Here is a 15,836-nt window from a genome sequence, read left to right on the forward strand (position 1 = left end):
GGCAAAGAAAGTGTTTTAATGCAGAAAAGGAGCATCTTGGGTATTGCATTCGGTAAACTAATGTATCATGTGAAATAAAAATATAGGGGGTAGGAAAGCATCAAGAGTACTGAAGAAGACAAAAAGATGGTGCTAGGGCAGTTCGGGGGTGCTATACCCGTTCCTATAGTTAGGACCCTGAACATAGTTCTGTGAGCATCCTTCAGGTGTTTATGTATGGTATATGAAGGTAAAGAGTAAAAAGCAGATAAATAAAATAATAATATATAAATGGTAAAAGAATACTCCTATAGATAGCCAATTTGGGGTGGGGGTACAAGTTTTCTACGTTTGTAAGACCCCAAGGAGTCTGGGAGTATTGACTATATGTATGTACAAGCCTAGCAGTTATGGAATATCAGTTAGCCGTGATATTATTGATATCAATAGTACAGTTAATCAATTTTTTATATTTGATTATACCAAGAGCTTTTTTTGATGTGGTAATATAAGTAGGCTGATGGAAACTGGTTGTTTAGGAGCTTACTGTACAGGTTTCTGATGTTGCTTACTATCAGTTGTTTGATATTGCATATCATGGCTATTCTGATGATTTGTGATAAGACAATGTTGGCATGTACTTTTTTGGAAAGATTCGAATGCCAGTGCATTCCTATAGTAGGACCCTGAACTATGTTTAGGGTCCTACTATAGGAATGGGTACAGCAACCCCGAACTGCCCTAGCACCATCTTTTTGTCTTCTTCAGTGAAGCTGAATATATTAAAGTTAAAGGCGTCGCGCTTATTATATACATTGACTTTGGGGTAGGGGTTGTTGAGGTCTATATCTAAATCCAAGTAGTTACCAGCCTTGTTATTATCACTGGTTTTTTCTAGTGCGAGCTCAGTTGGGTATATATTGGCAAGGTTTTGTATGAAGTTGGGACAATTTGCTATAAATAAATAGGTTTTTAGGAGCATTAGCAGCTAAGGCCATATTGCTCTGGGGATATGCGGTGGTCATTTCTTGACCTTTCCGCATCCTCCGTATTTGGTGGTGACGGGCTCGAACCTTGGTCTAATCAAGAAGCGTGTGCTATGCACTGCTGCTCCTTCCCACCTGGCTACAGAGGCGCCTACTAAATAAATAGGAGTATTCTTTTAACATTTATATATTATTATTTTATTTATCTACTTTTTACCTTCATATACCATACATAAACACCTGAAGGATGCTCACAGATCTATGTTCAGGGTCCTAACTATAGGAACGGGTATAGCAACCCCGAACTGCCCTAGCACCATCTTTTTATCTTCTTCAGTACTCTTTATGCTTTCCTACCCCCCTATATTTTTATTTCACTTGAGCCATTAGTTTACCGAATGCAATACCCAAGATGCTCCTTTTCTGCATTAAAACACTTTCTTCGCCTATACAAAGTTCAGCAACTATTTACCGCTACTTTGCTAGCCTATTATTCCTTTCTATCCTGGGATGCATTCCTTCAATCATTTAACCCAATAATGGTAATCCTACCATTAACCCTCTTTACATTCGTAACAAAATTGGTTCAATTAATGTTAATTTGCTAATTTAGTTAATTTTAATTTATTTGAATACATCTGCAACTTGCAACACATGGGGTAACTAGCCCAACCTAATTAATTAATTAATTTAATTTAAAAATTTTCACGATTTCTTATTTTCCCCAGCTTATACCATAGCCCACATTCAGTCTAAACATTTTATTTCTCCACAGCAGTACAGATAGCCACGACCCCAGTAAGTTATCCCATTTCTTGCTTTTTATTCTTTTTATCTATACTTCCAGTCTCTGTCGGGTCAGCCATGAAATATATGCACGCCTCATGATTAAAATTTAAAAAATTATTTTAACTGACTTTACCTACCTACACTTAACTTTACCTACTTTTCACGTATACCACGTGCGGCTTGTATTTCATGTCAGAAACAGAGGCATACCCACTTATTGCCGTTTCCTCTTTTGATTTTGGCTGGCCCTCGAAAAAGGCTCTGAGGTCACAAGACGAACAGCACTAAGTTATTCTTATTAATTCTTATTATTGCTTATTACTTCTCCTTTATCTTAGCTCCCTTCTTTGTTCACCATAATAGCGATTTCTGTTCGTTCACCCTTTGTTCTCCATAATTAGCGTTACTAGTACCATAACGTTAGCACACTGCCCTTCACAACTACTAACTTATGTAGCAATTATGGTTGTTGGATACCTTCTGCATATAGCAGTGTCCCAGGTCCATAATCCATTAAACTGTTGCTTCCTTTAAAAACATATATATATAAGAGGTATTAATATATTAAATTAAGTATGCTTAAATGGATGTGAAAGTTACACAAGGTGCCAGTAACTATAAAGGTGAGGAAAGTAGAAAAAGAATAGTAGATTTGTGAAAGGTGAAAGAATGTTAAGAAATGCGGTTTTCTTTTCCTTTTTTTCAACACTAATTATAAATTATCTCCATGCACTTGTATTCTAAATACAAGTATAGAGGTCTCTATTTTCCCACTATTTTGAATTTCTTTGCAGCTTACTATAAGTCTGCTTCGCTGCTATAAATTGCTTTATCATATAGATATATTGCTCATTTGGTTGAAGCCAGCATGCATTCATCTATTCTACTGAATTTGTGCACTTCAGCTCCCTGCCTTTATTTTTCCTGCCAGCTCATATTCGCATTTCTTGAAATACTCCAGGTATCATACACTTTCACCGTCTTATCATACTTTTGGTTTCATTTTAAATTTGTTTCTCGGCATGTTTCGACACATATATGTTTCCTTTCAATACAAGCATTTGGTATTAGCTCCCTTTTATACTAATGCTTACAAATGCCAGAGCCCTTACTACAAGGTTTGGCTTCACAACCCCAGCAAAGCTTAGTGTTATTTAATAACTTTTTCTATGCTTTTTATCTTTCTGCTGTCTAATTCTAAAGTTCTTCCCATTCGTTAAACTATTAGTGTAATATGAGGGTGAAACAAACATTTTTCCATTCCCCATCCTCAATTTAATACCTCATTCTTATACCATTTGCTTGTTCCAGATCTATTTTTAAAATTCATTGATTTTCTATCTATACAAAATTAAATCCTACACTAAATTATACATATTTATATTAAACATATTGATATTAACCATTTTTATTCCAACTCAATACTTATTTTTATCTCATTAAATTGCACTGCGTTGGGACTACCTTGTCCATGCAGTATTAGAAAGTGCTAATTTCATTTTCTTTGCTTTTTTGGCCTTTCACTTTTCTTCTACTACTATGGACAAGTACAGAAATGCAGTTCCTGATACATGGTCAGGTGTTGTCCCCTGACCATGTATCAGGAACTGCATTTTGTGATCATGTATAAATATATTTATTTCAGCTGACATCAGATCAAGCATTTTTGCATTACCTACATTAGACCATTTACCAAAAATGTTCACCCCCCCCCCCCAATATCTGATGCAAGTTATACCATTTTCATTTTATTAGTATTTTGTTGTACTAATTTTACTTTACAGTTCCTCCACTTTATATTGGCCTGGTAATCCAGCCCATAATTTACTTAATTCATCATAACCTCTAGGATATTAACATTCTTTCACCTTTCACAAATCTACTACTCTTCTTTTTCTACTTTCCTCACCCTTATAGCTACTGGCACCTTGTGTAACTTTCACATCCATTTAAGCATACTTAATTTAATATATTAATACCACTTATATATACTCTTGCATCCTTTAATGCTGCTTTGCACTTTTAAGTGCATCTGTCATACCTGATTTATTAATCTTGCATTCACTGAAACCATTTCATCAACTGTATACCTCTTTCATATGCAACTCTTTAAACATTACCTTTAAGGGGTTACATTGAATACCCATTTTTGTGTGTGTGGATTTTAATAAGCCATTTGACATGATTATTCTTTATAAGAGGTTTACTGTATAAATTATTAAAGCAGATTGGGATAACAGAGAAGTTCCATATGTGGATTAGGGGTGATTGACCGAGGATGGGCATTCCTCAGTTTGGACTGGAGTAGTAAGTGGAATCCTCAAGGGTCAGTGCTCAGACCTGTCTTGTTTCTGTCGGAATAATCGGAAACAAGTTATGATGCTTCAAAAGTATTTGCGCCAAATGCAAGTGTAGTTTGAAAAGTGGCAGCTAAAGTTTAATGCTATCAAGATCTTGCATCAGCACTTGGGGAACAGAAACCCAGGAGTAGTTTACTGACTGGGAGAAAGTAAGTAAAGATTGTTCAGAATGAGAAAGACTTGAGGACTATGATAAAGAAAGACGTGAAGTTCAAAATACAATGCAAACAGGTGTCAAGAAGAGCATACAGTATTCTACATGAGATTTATCAGAATTCTGCAAGTAGAGAAGAGATCATTATTCCACTCAAGAAGATGGTGTGACTACACACTTGGAATGTTGTATTCTGGTCTGAAGGGCACATCTAAAGAAAGATATAGAACTACAGCTGGTGCAAAGAAGAACAGCTAGATTGGCAAAGAGTGCTAAGTATTTTCCCTATAAGGAATGGCTTAAAGACACCTGGGGAGGGAGATTGCATTACAGACCTCAGTAAATACAAGCATAATAATTTTATAACTTTAATTATACACAATATGTATTAAGCAAAATACCTTTCGATGTCTCCGATCCAAGTAAAACTGGTGCTGAGAAATAACCATAGACCAAATGCATTTTGTCAATAATGTTGTGGCAGCAAACCAGACATATACTGTTACATTTCCAGGGGCAAGTGTACGCCTGCTTACAGATACCCTAGAATACAAATTCAGAAAATATTCTTTTTAATATACAACAATTAAAAACATCAATTTCAGATTTCAGGAATGTGAAAATAGGTCATACTAAAGAATTTTTCATTAGTATTTCTAGTTTTATTTATTAATACACCTAATTCTGTTTTTGCATGAACTTTTTTTACACGAATTTGGTTTAACACGAATTCAAAATACATTTTGAAACACGTGCTTTTGCTTACCAATGTGTACGTCTAGGTATCTATGAATCATCAACGTTTTTATTGAATTTGGTGCACATCTACGGTATTCGTGCATTGTATCTTCGGCAGACATGTAGTAGTAAGCTCTATTTCAAAGTGAAAGAATCTTTAGTGAAATTTGTGCACATATAAATTTATTAATTTTGCCGATAGTCAATAAATTGTAAGTTTACAAAATTTTCATACCTTTTTTTATTAATTATAACTGAGATATTTTTCGGTAGCCCTTATATAAGGTCGAATAATTCGGCTATTACCAAAATGAAAAGGAAAGCGATTTATTTGGAACTTAAAATTCAAATTTTAGATCGTCTTGCAACTGGACAAGGGGCTACGTCTGTAGGAAAGCATTTTGGTGTACATGAAGCTACCTTAAGAAGTATTAAGAAAAATGAAGCTGCAATTAGGAAGTCGGTATGTTCTGGAACAAAAGTAAGTGTTGATTCATCATCATATACAAGAGATATTGTCAAGGAAAAAATGGAAAAGGCCCTGGTAATATGGATAGAAGATCAGTCACAAAAAAGAGTACCAGTAGATGGAAATGCCATCAAGCAAACAGCACTAAGAATTTACAGACGGATTAAAGAAAAGGAGCCAAGCACTTCATCTCAGTTAAACAGAAAGTATGAATTTTCTGCGAGTACAGGTTAGATGACAGGGTTTCTTAAAAGGAATGCTCTTCATAATATAAAAATTAAAGGTGAAACTGCATCTGCAGATGAATCGGCTGCTAAAGTATTCCCGCAGGAACTTACAAAAATTATTGAAGATGGAGGACACACTCCTGATCAAGTGTGGAATGCAGATGAAACTGGTTTCTTCTGGAAACGAATGCCGAACAGAACGTATGTAGCCAAATTGCAGAAAACTGCTGGTTGTTTTAAGGTAGCTAAGGATTGTGTGACCTTATTATTTTCCTCCAACGCTTCAGGAGATCGTATGTTGAAACCACTGCTGGTAAATTGAGCCCTAAACCCACGTTCAATGAAAGGTGTAGATATCAATAAACTGCCTGTTCAGTGGATGGCAAACAAGAAGGCCTGGGTGACCACTACTATTTTTACAGAATGGTTCAACAAATGTTTCGTCCCAGAAGTCAGACGTTATATGAATTTGAAAGGTCTCGAATTTAAAGTTCTTCTGATTCTTGACAAGGCACCCGGCCATCCTGTCTTGGAACACCCAAACGTACAAATTTTATTTCTGCTACCTAATACTACATCTTTGATACAACCGCTAGACCAAGGTATAATTGCGCAATTAAAACATACTACGTAAAATGAACATTCCAACACGTTTTGGACAAACTGAATGATGAAACACTAACAGTCATTGATGTGTGGAAGAAATTCTCAATTATGGAATGTATCAATCAAGTTGGACTAGCATTAAATGAATTAAAACCAGCAACTTTAAATGCGTGTTGGAAAGCGGTTTGGCCACAATGTGTAAAAAGCAAAGATCCCATCATCCCTAATACGACCGAATTTCCCAACATCATTACAATGGCACACAAAATTGGTGGAGAAGGATTCGATGATCTGTCGTTTGAAGATATTGATGAATTGTTAACCGACAAAGCCCTAAGCGAAGATGAAATATTAGAGGTTGTCCTTGGGACTCCTTATCCCACAGAACGTAGTGATAATGAAGAAAATGATCCTGTTCTAAATGCAGATTTAATAAAAGGTCTGAAACTGGCCAGAAAATTAGGTAATCATTTTGTCAAACATGACCCTAATGAGGAACGTGCTGGGAAGTTTCAACGTGAACTGAAGTTGTTGACAGCCTCTTACAGAGAATTATATAACGGCCTAACCAAAACACGAACACAACGATTAATAACTGAATTCGTTCGTAAAACCGGTGAAACATCAGCGCCAGAGGAGACTCGTGCTGATTTTGCTGAAGAGATCACAGAAAGAATTTCATTAATAGAGGAAGAAGACGATGTCCACAACATTTCTAGTGATGGCAGTGATATTCCAGTCGTACGCAAACGTATGCGCCGTTTATTATCAGAAAGTGAAAATGAATAAAATCTTGTTATGTGTAAAACAGATTTTTTTTGTTCATGAAGAATTTTTTTTCATTTCATATGCATACAAATTTATTTTAGTACATTTTAATTACATATTATTACATGTGTATTTTGTTGAAATAAAATAATAAGCTTAAAACAAATATTTTATGTGTGTTTTTTAATTATTTTTACTGATTTTTTTAGATCCGGAACCAATCTTCTTTTCTTCCATAAATACAATGTCTTTTTTTACACAAATTTTTTTTTACACGTATTTTTCAGGAATGTATCTATCGTGTAAAAACAGAATTAGGTGTACAATAAATTATTAGCAAATTTATTAATATGTTTGAAGGACACAATGTACAATTAAGATTATCACTGCATTTTATTCTTCATAATAATCTCACCCCCAAGAGACCCTATTGTAATAACTTTTAAAGACATTTTTAAAATTATTGGAATGCAGCTAGTTCAATTTAAATTAAAACATACTACTCATGCCATTCACATTTACATGAGCATTACTTTATTGGAAATTTCTCAAAATATCCTGGTGGTTACATGAAAACCTAATCATGATTACTTAAACTGCTTTTTTCGCAATTAAAAAAAATACCTTTCAAATGTTATTTTTTTATCTGTAGGCTTCAACAACTGTTTATATACATTATGTTACGTTAACTGTAAATACAGACTACTGCCAGTTTCACTTCCAATTTTTTTCCAGCTTTGTACAATACATTGGTTTTGTGTACTTAAGTATGTCATTAACTGGTTCTTGGCTGACTGTGGTGATATTAAAAATTGTCAGCTGCTTGAAGGCATTCCAGTCAGCATGATCAATCTCCCACCATAGAATCTGACAGGTGGCAGGGTCTCCCACTGCAAAGAGTGGATATCATGGGGATGTGATTGCTACAAGGGCTGTCTTCAACCTCCAACGTATACACAGGGAGAAGGGGAGCATACAGAAAGTGATCAATAACAGTAAACGTATAGGTAGGCATGTGGAAGGTGCTAAAACCCACTTTTAGGAGGGTCAGGTCTACAAGCATATGCTTGACAGTTCAAATCCCTTTCATTGATATCTATTGAAATCTCCCTAGTAATAGAAAAGGGGATGGCAACTACTACTGCCACCTCTAAGTTGGTGGTAAGTGGCATAACATGAAAAGGGGGCATGGTTACTCACAAGGATAGCAACTCCTCTGTGTCTGGCGGCGCCTCCGTAGCCAGGTGGGCAGGAGTAGCAGTGCATAGCACACGCTTCTTGATTAGACCAGGGTTCGAGCCCGTGCCCGCCAAACATGGAGGATGCGGAAAGGTCAGGGAATGACCACCGCATATCCCCGGAGCAATATGGCCTTAGTTGCTAATACTCCTAAAAACCAAATAACAAACAAACAAACAATCTGTGTCTGGCCATGGCTCTGCCTTTCAAATAACTGAACATTTATGCAAGTAAGGGTCCTCAATTGCCTTTATACATCTGTATGCAAAAGCATGAGCCAACTGGCCCATGCTTACAAACATAGGAAGGCCTTGATATCATCACTATTTCGATGGGATCCACCACAATTCCATTGTAAGATTTGAATGTGGCCATTATTTAAATTTGCTGGTTCCATCGATAGGCTTCCAAATTGCTGAGGGTTGTTTTTCTCAGACTTGGATTTATCTTTTACCGGGAAGTATGGATGCTGTACTGTGTCCATTTCTTCCTCCGCAAAAATTTCCAAGACAGCCTTCTCTTCCTGTACACCCAATTGTTCTTGTGGTTGAGATGGGAGTGGTTTTGGCTGCTTTTCCTTCTAAATTTTTTCAGAGGTGGTAGTGTAGGATATATGGACATAGGTATGGCAGTTGATTGGCTCTATTGTGTTGGTTTTAGCAAACTAAGTAAATGACAGGCAAGAGAAGTAAATGATTCTGATGTTGTTATAGTCATTTCTGTGTTCGGATGATACACTTCTCAGAAACTTTCTGAGCATATGAAGGCTTGAAGCTATTTATGGGTTGGTTGTTTTTCTGGCCTCTTGATAGATGTTTTCACTTTCTGAATTTCTTTTTCTTCCTTCCACAGCTGGCATACTCTAGGGTATGTAGGGTGCTCTCCTTTGCAATTTATATAAATTAGCTTTGAAGGAAATTAGCTGGACATTCCTTGCTATCATGGTCTTTGGTGCCAAACTGTATAGCCACTCGCAAAACACAAGCTGTTTGTGAGTGGCTGCACTTTCGATGGAATCTTGGTGGATTTGGAATGTATATCCTTACTGGACAGTTTTAGTAGCCTTCTTGATGGAACCTGGAGGCCATGGGGTGTTGAATGCAATAATGAGAACACAAGCTGGAAAGAGATACCCTCCATGTGCATTGATATTCACTTGACAGGTGTCACACCTTGATCTTTCCATTCAGAGCAGATCTCTTCTTCAGCGACATGAACATCTCACTCTGATATGATACTGCATGAAAGGTCCAGAATTTTATAAGAGATTACAGTGTTAGGAATTCCCCCTATGGATATTGCTTTCAGAATTTGTGAGCATGTTTGGCATGCAAGGCTTTGACTAAAAGATCTCCAGATTGTAGCCTTTTCACAGATTTTGGGGATCCTGCCAACCCTTCTAATCCTTTCTGAATGAAAAAGGGTGATATTTTCCTGACTGTCTGATCTCTGCTGGTGAAATGGAGAATGAGGAAAAGCAGTGTCACTGATGGTGGTGTATCCTCAGTTCTGGTTCTTCTTATAGAACTACTTTCATCTGTTCAATTAAGTAGGGGCACAGAAGAAAAAAGGATTTATATTATTCATGGGAGTAAAATAAAAATTTCTGATGTCCTAAAGTACCTCACTCACCATGGAGCCCTGTGAGGAGACATCAAGTTTGCTAAGATCATCATACCCACATTTCTAATAAATTTTGACCCTGTCCAAAGACCAAAGGAAAGGAGACTTTTGGAATGCAGTTGACCTGCTGACTGATCCCAAGTGGGCCGGTCCGCAACCTCCTGTCTTGTTGAATCAGGCCAAAGCTTTGTATTAGGCCTGCCCCCCTCACTCGCCTGGATTCCTCTTTGAGTTTCCACAGGTTGCAGCATATGTTGAAATCCAGCTACGCATGTTGGATCCCAGTGATGCTAATCTGAAAGCGCAGCAGCATTGGGAAGTCCCTCTCACCACGTACAGGTGCCCATTTAATTAACCAAGCATAAAAAAAAAAAAAAAAAAAGTAACTCTCAGCATAGATTAATATAAATCACATCAGCTGCTCAGCCACCTTTTTTTTTGCCAATTCCTCTACATGACTAGCTTACCCAAAGGGGTCACTGGTCAAAATTTGAAAGCCAAAAACTCAGGCATAATAAGTTACCAAAGTGACTATACACAAATGCACTTTGGTAATATTGTATTAAAAATGAATAAAATAATCAAGATTTAAAAAAAAAAAAAAAAAAAGACATACAAACACAGCACAGAATATTTTAGCACCAGCCTAAAGGATAATCTAATGTAAAAAGAGAAGAGAAGGTATAAAAAAAGGGCCTTTTTTTAATTTTTTTTCCAGAAATTATACATATTTGCATATGCAGTTTTTCGAAAACTAACCATGCCATAAGTATAAACAATTATGAGATAAAGTTTGCCATATATATTATGCTACTGCTTAGTTTGCCATCCATTAATCTGTGTTATGTCTTGGTACTCATCTCATTGGTCTTTAATAATATTATTGTTACTGATAGGTGGCACTTTGATTTGATGGCTTACTAAAAAAAATTACAGAAAATTCTTCCTAATTGTTTGTACCACCATATTCATTACATTTCATTTTTTTAAAATTATGTACTGTACAGACTGCTATAACATGCCATCTTATAATGCAGGTTAAATTATATGCATGTTTGGCACCTTGTCTGCATTTATGCATATGAAAATTTTAATTATGCACACAAAACCCACACGCCACCACGTTACACAAAGACAATCTATTACTAACAGGTACTTAATCTTCTCTTTTAATACTCTTACTACTCCAGTTTTTAGACTTAACTGTCTTACACTTAGTGCTGAATATTATTAACATTAAACATAAGACAGTTTTCTTAAGGAAATCTCACATTCTTTCAGATTGTTCCAGAAATGGCACTAAAAGCAAAATGTTTTTTTTTTTACAAAAGATTACCACAATAGGATATAGCATCTGCATTAAAAGAAAATGGCTCTTTTTTGCAATTTCACTAACAATGTCTGTTGTTTTTGTTCTTCCACAACCGTATTTTTTTTTATTATTTCACTATTGGGAAGCATTACAACTCAGGAGGAAGATTATATTCTATGATAAGCAGATCAACATTTGCATGTAATGACAACATCATCATTACTGAAATGCTATATTTATTCTTGCATTTCTTTCACTGCACTGCATATTTTCCTTATGTTTATTTGTTTGCAAATGTCGTTTTACATCACATTTCTTGCCACTTTAAATTGAAAAATCAAATTACATACAGTTAACAACCTAAACGAAAATAAAAAGACTGAGAAAAAGTATGTTATGAGAACAACATGGTTCAGGATTAGCTTTTTTTTGCCACATTGGTGACAAAGCATGTGCCAAGCCAAAATCAAAGTGTAAATATGCATTGATGACCTTGTTAAAAACTTTTTCATGTATAAAAAGGCAGTATATAGAATAAAAATAAATGTTCTGTTTTATATGTGTACGCACATAGGAGGGTCACCATCTCTCAGCAGAAATTAATGTGTCAGAAGACTGTATCCTATGCAGAGCCAAGAAAGAACAACTTGCTCTTTATGATTCCTGCACAGCCCGGACTGCCATGTTTTGATCACAGGTTTAATCTGATATAGTTTTCTTGTTACCTGCCTATGCCATGAATCTTGTCTTTGCAAATATATCATAAGTCCCCAACTTATATAAGCCTTAGTTACATAACTTTGAATTTATGTAAAATTTAAAACAGTAAAAAAAATTATTTTAAATAAGCAACCAATGACGATCACGGCATGCACAAGTGAGATATGTAGGAATGAAGAGAAGATTCTTAAAACTTATTTATGTATTTTTTATATGACTGAAGATTTTACTGAAGAGGACAAAACATTTCACCATAATAACATAAAAACCCACAGAATTCTAGCTATTAGTATTATCGCAAATGCAATAAGAATGAGTTTACTACCATGCAAATTGTCTTTATGGTAGTGACTCCAGAAATCTGCTTTAGTAAAATGTGAGCTTGCGTGGGGTGATAATAGTGTTTCCACCTTAACCCTGTCAAGTTCTTTACAGAAAATTTAATTTTGACCGTTACTGTGGTGCCGACTAAGACAATAAGTAACAGTGGTACTAGTAAATCTACCAAGAAAAAGGAAAGCGATTGATTTGGATCAGAAAATTAAAATAATAAGGATACCAAGGGGCTTTGCCCCCTGCTTGCCAACCCCCGCACGCTTTTCTACATAATATGTAGAGGTATGACAGAGTAAGTCAAATTGTTTCTACGTAAAAGACATCTGTCAAAATGCACTGATCAATATTTAATCTAATATATAAAAGAAAATAGAAAGTGCAAGAAAAAACTATAAAAAGTAAAATTGTCTGAATGTTGAGTGCATGAAAGTTATCATTAACTTTCATTCACTTTGCTAGCCTATTATTCACTTCTTCTATCCTCATTACAATTTAAATTATACACTATAGTCCTCTGCAGGCCACCAAGTGCATACAAGGGGTAATCAACAGGTCAATTTGTGAGTGTCCAAATTTCTGACACTTAAATTATTTTGTATATATGGCCATACTGGGCAGTGCAAGTATTCAGCTGTTGTTCTTCTTCTTCTTGGTCCTTAGCTGGCAGCTGGGGGAGGCGGTTGGCCACGCAACCAGTATGCTGCTGTAGGTGCCGCAGGGTTTCGGACTTGCTCTGTACTGAAAGTAAGGATGAGGCTTCTAAGGATGGGGACTTAGATTCCTATTCCTATGTGCAAATTTTGCAGGTTGTCACTCCTTGCAATTTTAGCTCAAAATTGATCTCTTCAATACACTTCAAGCAGACCCTATTTGGGGATTACACCTTGAGATCAGTTCAGTGACATGTTAATTTACTAGGACTGCCACTCCTCGAGTAATAGTATACATGATTCTGCCTTTCCTGCATACACTGTTCTTTGAGGAAAGTTGAGCTTGGCTGATATTATTATTCGTATACAACAAATAATAATGTCAAAGATGAACCTTATCTGAAATGCCACTGAAGATGAACACTCATTAAAACTGCAGGGGCAAATGGTTTCATCCAGTTTTATTGAAAAAAAGACAGCAAGTGAATGCATTCAATCCTCATCATTAGATTCAGGGATTATTCTCTAGGACTAGGAAGCAGAGGAGCTAAAGAATGATGGACAATTATAGACCAGTGAGTTTGACATCTATGGTTAAATACACAATACAAGACTGTCTTAACAAGGATGGCATCCTAGATGAGTCTCAGCCTAGTTTCATGAAGGAGAAACCTTGCCTGACAAATCCGGTAAAGTACTGTGATGAAGTTATAAAGCAGTTGGATGCAACAGAAGATTTTTACTTTACATATCACACTTGTGTGCAGTAAGGCCACATCTCGATTTATCAAAACTGAGTTACGTGTAGGGTAATGATACGGAGATTCAGTTACGATAACTGCAGTAAGGCCATATACTTAGTTTTAAAAATAGCCATTAGGGAGCATATATGTCCTTCAGTTTCTTAAGGAAATCCAGGGCCACATCTTGACTTGTGGCCCTACTGCATTACATGTGCAATATCTGGATTTTGGGGATGCTTTTGATACAGTACCTCATTAGAGATTACTGGATAAATTAGTGCAAGTAAGGATAACAGGGAAGATCCACTAGAGTAGACTTTCCCAACCTGTAGTCTGTGGACTACTTGTATATGTAACTTATTAAAGGGTTAGAGGGACTTAAAATAAAACATCTCTTTTGAGGTAGGCAACAATCCCATTAACAGTGACAGGAGTTCCAGGTATGCCCATAACAGCCTAACATAACAGATTAAGTATGGGTTCATATCACTGTATTTAAAATTAGTTAATAATATATTTTAATGTACAGTTTAATATTTTTGTGGTCCATGGCCTCTGCTTCAAATATTAAAGTGACCTGTGGCCTGTGATTTTTATTTCAAATATAAAAGTGGTCCATATCTGAAAAAAGGTTGGGGAACACTGTACTAGAGTTGGTCGGAAAAACAGGAGACACAGGATGGTCATAAATGGGCATTCTTCTGAGTGAACTGGAGTAGCAAGTGGAGTTTCTCAGGGTTCAGCACTTGGATCTCTTTTGTTTCTTACCTTCCTAAATGACACTGATAAGGGAATACAGGAAAAATTGTGTGCGCCGAGCGGATGTTAAGTGAAACTTCTTTAGGTGAACATTTATCATTTGACCAAGGATCCTGTATTGACCATATGAATGCTGCAGGCGGTGAATCTGCATGAATGGGAGCCGTGGAGACACGAGATGTTCCATTACCAAATCTAGTTTTGGCAAGTTCTGTAGCATCAATGATATTTAAAACCATTTGACTTCGATAGAGCCAGAATCACTTTGTTCTTGACAGAGCCACAACAGCTGTTACAGACCAACATGATGTATAGCCTCATTTGGAAATGCTGTTTGAAGAAGAGCATGATCTCGAGTTGCTACAATTTTCGTTCTTGAACCAAAGCTGATCACACACGGAACAGACTGAACCGAAATGATTATCCAGGAATGTACGTTTATGGATGATTTGGTGTTTATTAAAATCCTGTTGCTGCTCCTGCTGTGTATTACGCCCACTACGTGTTGAACAATTTGATGGAGTACTTCTGGCAGTTGGTTTTGGCTTCTTCGCTTTTCATTTACAACTGGGCTTCAATGATTCTTCATTTTGCAGTATCAACTTCCATGCTCCTTCCATCACTTCTAGCATTTCTGGGTAGATGCAAGGCTCTGAAGATGTGGATGGACCTTCTCTGGCTTCTTTATTCAACTCCATTGCACACTGTAATTTCTTCCACTGTTGAAATAGCTTGGATCTCTGCTTTGTACTCAATGGAGGTGGTTTCAGTGGTCACATTGCATGTATATGTGCTCTATATGCCTTACAATGCTCAGTACAGTGGATCCCTGCTTTACGATTGGTTCACTGTATGATCAAATCACTTTACGATGGACACTCCATAACAAAATACTGTTCACTATACGATATGTAGTAAGAGCCAGTCATTGCGATCACGTTTATGAATTGAATTTTAATTCTGTTAATGGCGATTCTAATAAACAAAAATAGGAGGAATATTATCCAAAGGCTACAAAAATAAAGATATAAAGCACAGAATTACACTTTATTACCTTATCAATTAAAAAAAAAATTAAATGATACGTTAAAATCAGAACAATATTTTCCATTAACAAAAGAATAAAAAGAAGGAAGATAACTACACCAGGTCTTCCCCCAGGTGATCGCCTTCCAATTACCAACCGGCCTGATGTTGCTTAACTTCGGTGATCGCACAAGAACTGGAGCATTTACTTATGGCAACAGTCACATTTTCGTTTCTTTTTTTGTCAATCCACGAAAGCAAGTTACTCCCATCTGAAAACTGCCTGGAGCACACCTAAAGAAGTTTCACTTCAAAAAAACCGTCAAAGTCTTTAGATGATTTAAAGGTTGGG

At 36.3% G+C, this 15,836-nt stretch overlaps 1 protein-coding gene across 5 annotated transcripts in view; it reads right to left on the reverse strand.

Moving 5' to 3' along the window:
• The window catches only part of LOC150086911 (uncharacterized), a 320,086-nt gene that overhangs the window by 91,157 nt on the left and 213,093 nt on the right, over positions 1-15,836 (reverse strand). For all 5 annotated transcript variants that reach the window (XM_090372801.1, XM_090372802.1, XM_090372803.1 and 2 more), the window contains one exon: positions 4,670-4,811. In XM_090372801.1, the coding sequence (XP_090228927.1) occupies positions 4,670-4,811 (142 nt within the window). The remainder of the gene's footprint in view (positions 1-4,669; positions 4,812-15,836) is intronic.

Source organism: Mastigoproctus giganteus, chromosome 4, assembly GCF_048544385.1.
Source record: "Mastigoproctus giganteus isolate SK-2022 chromosome 4, ASM4854438v1, whole genome shotgun sequence".
In the NCBI taxonomy this organism is placed as follows: domain Eukaryota; kingdom Metazoa; phylum Arthropoda; class Arachnida; order Uropygi; family Thelyphonidae; genus Mastigoproctus; species Mastigoproctus giganteus.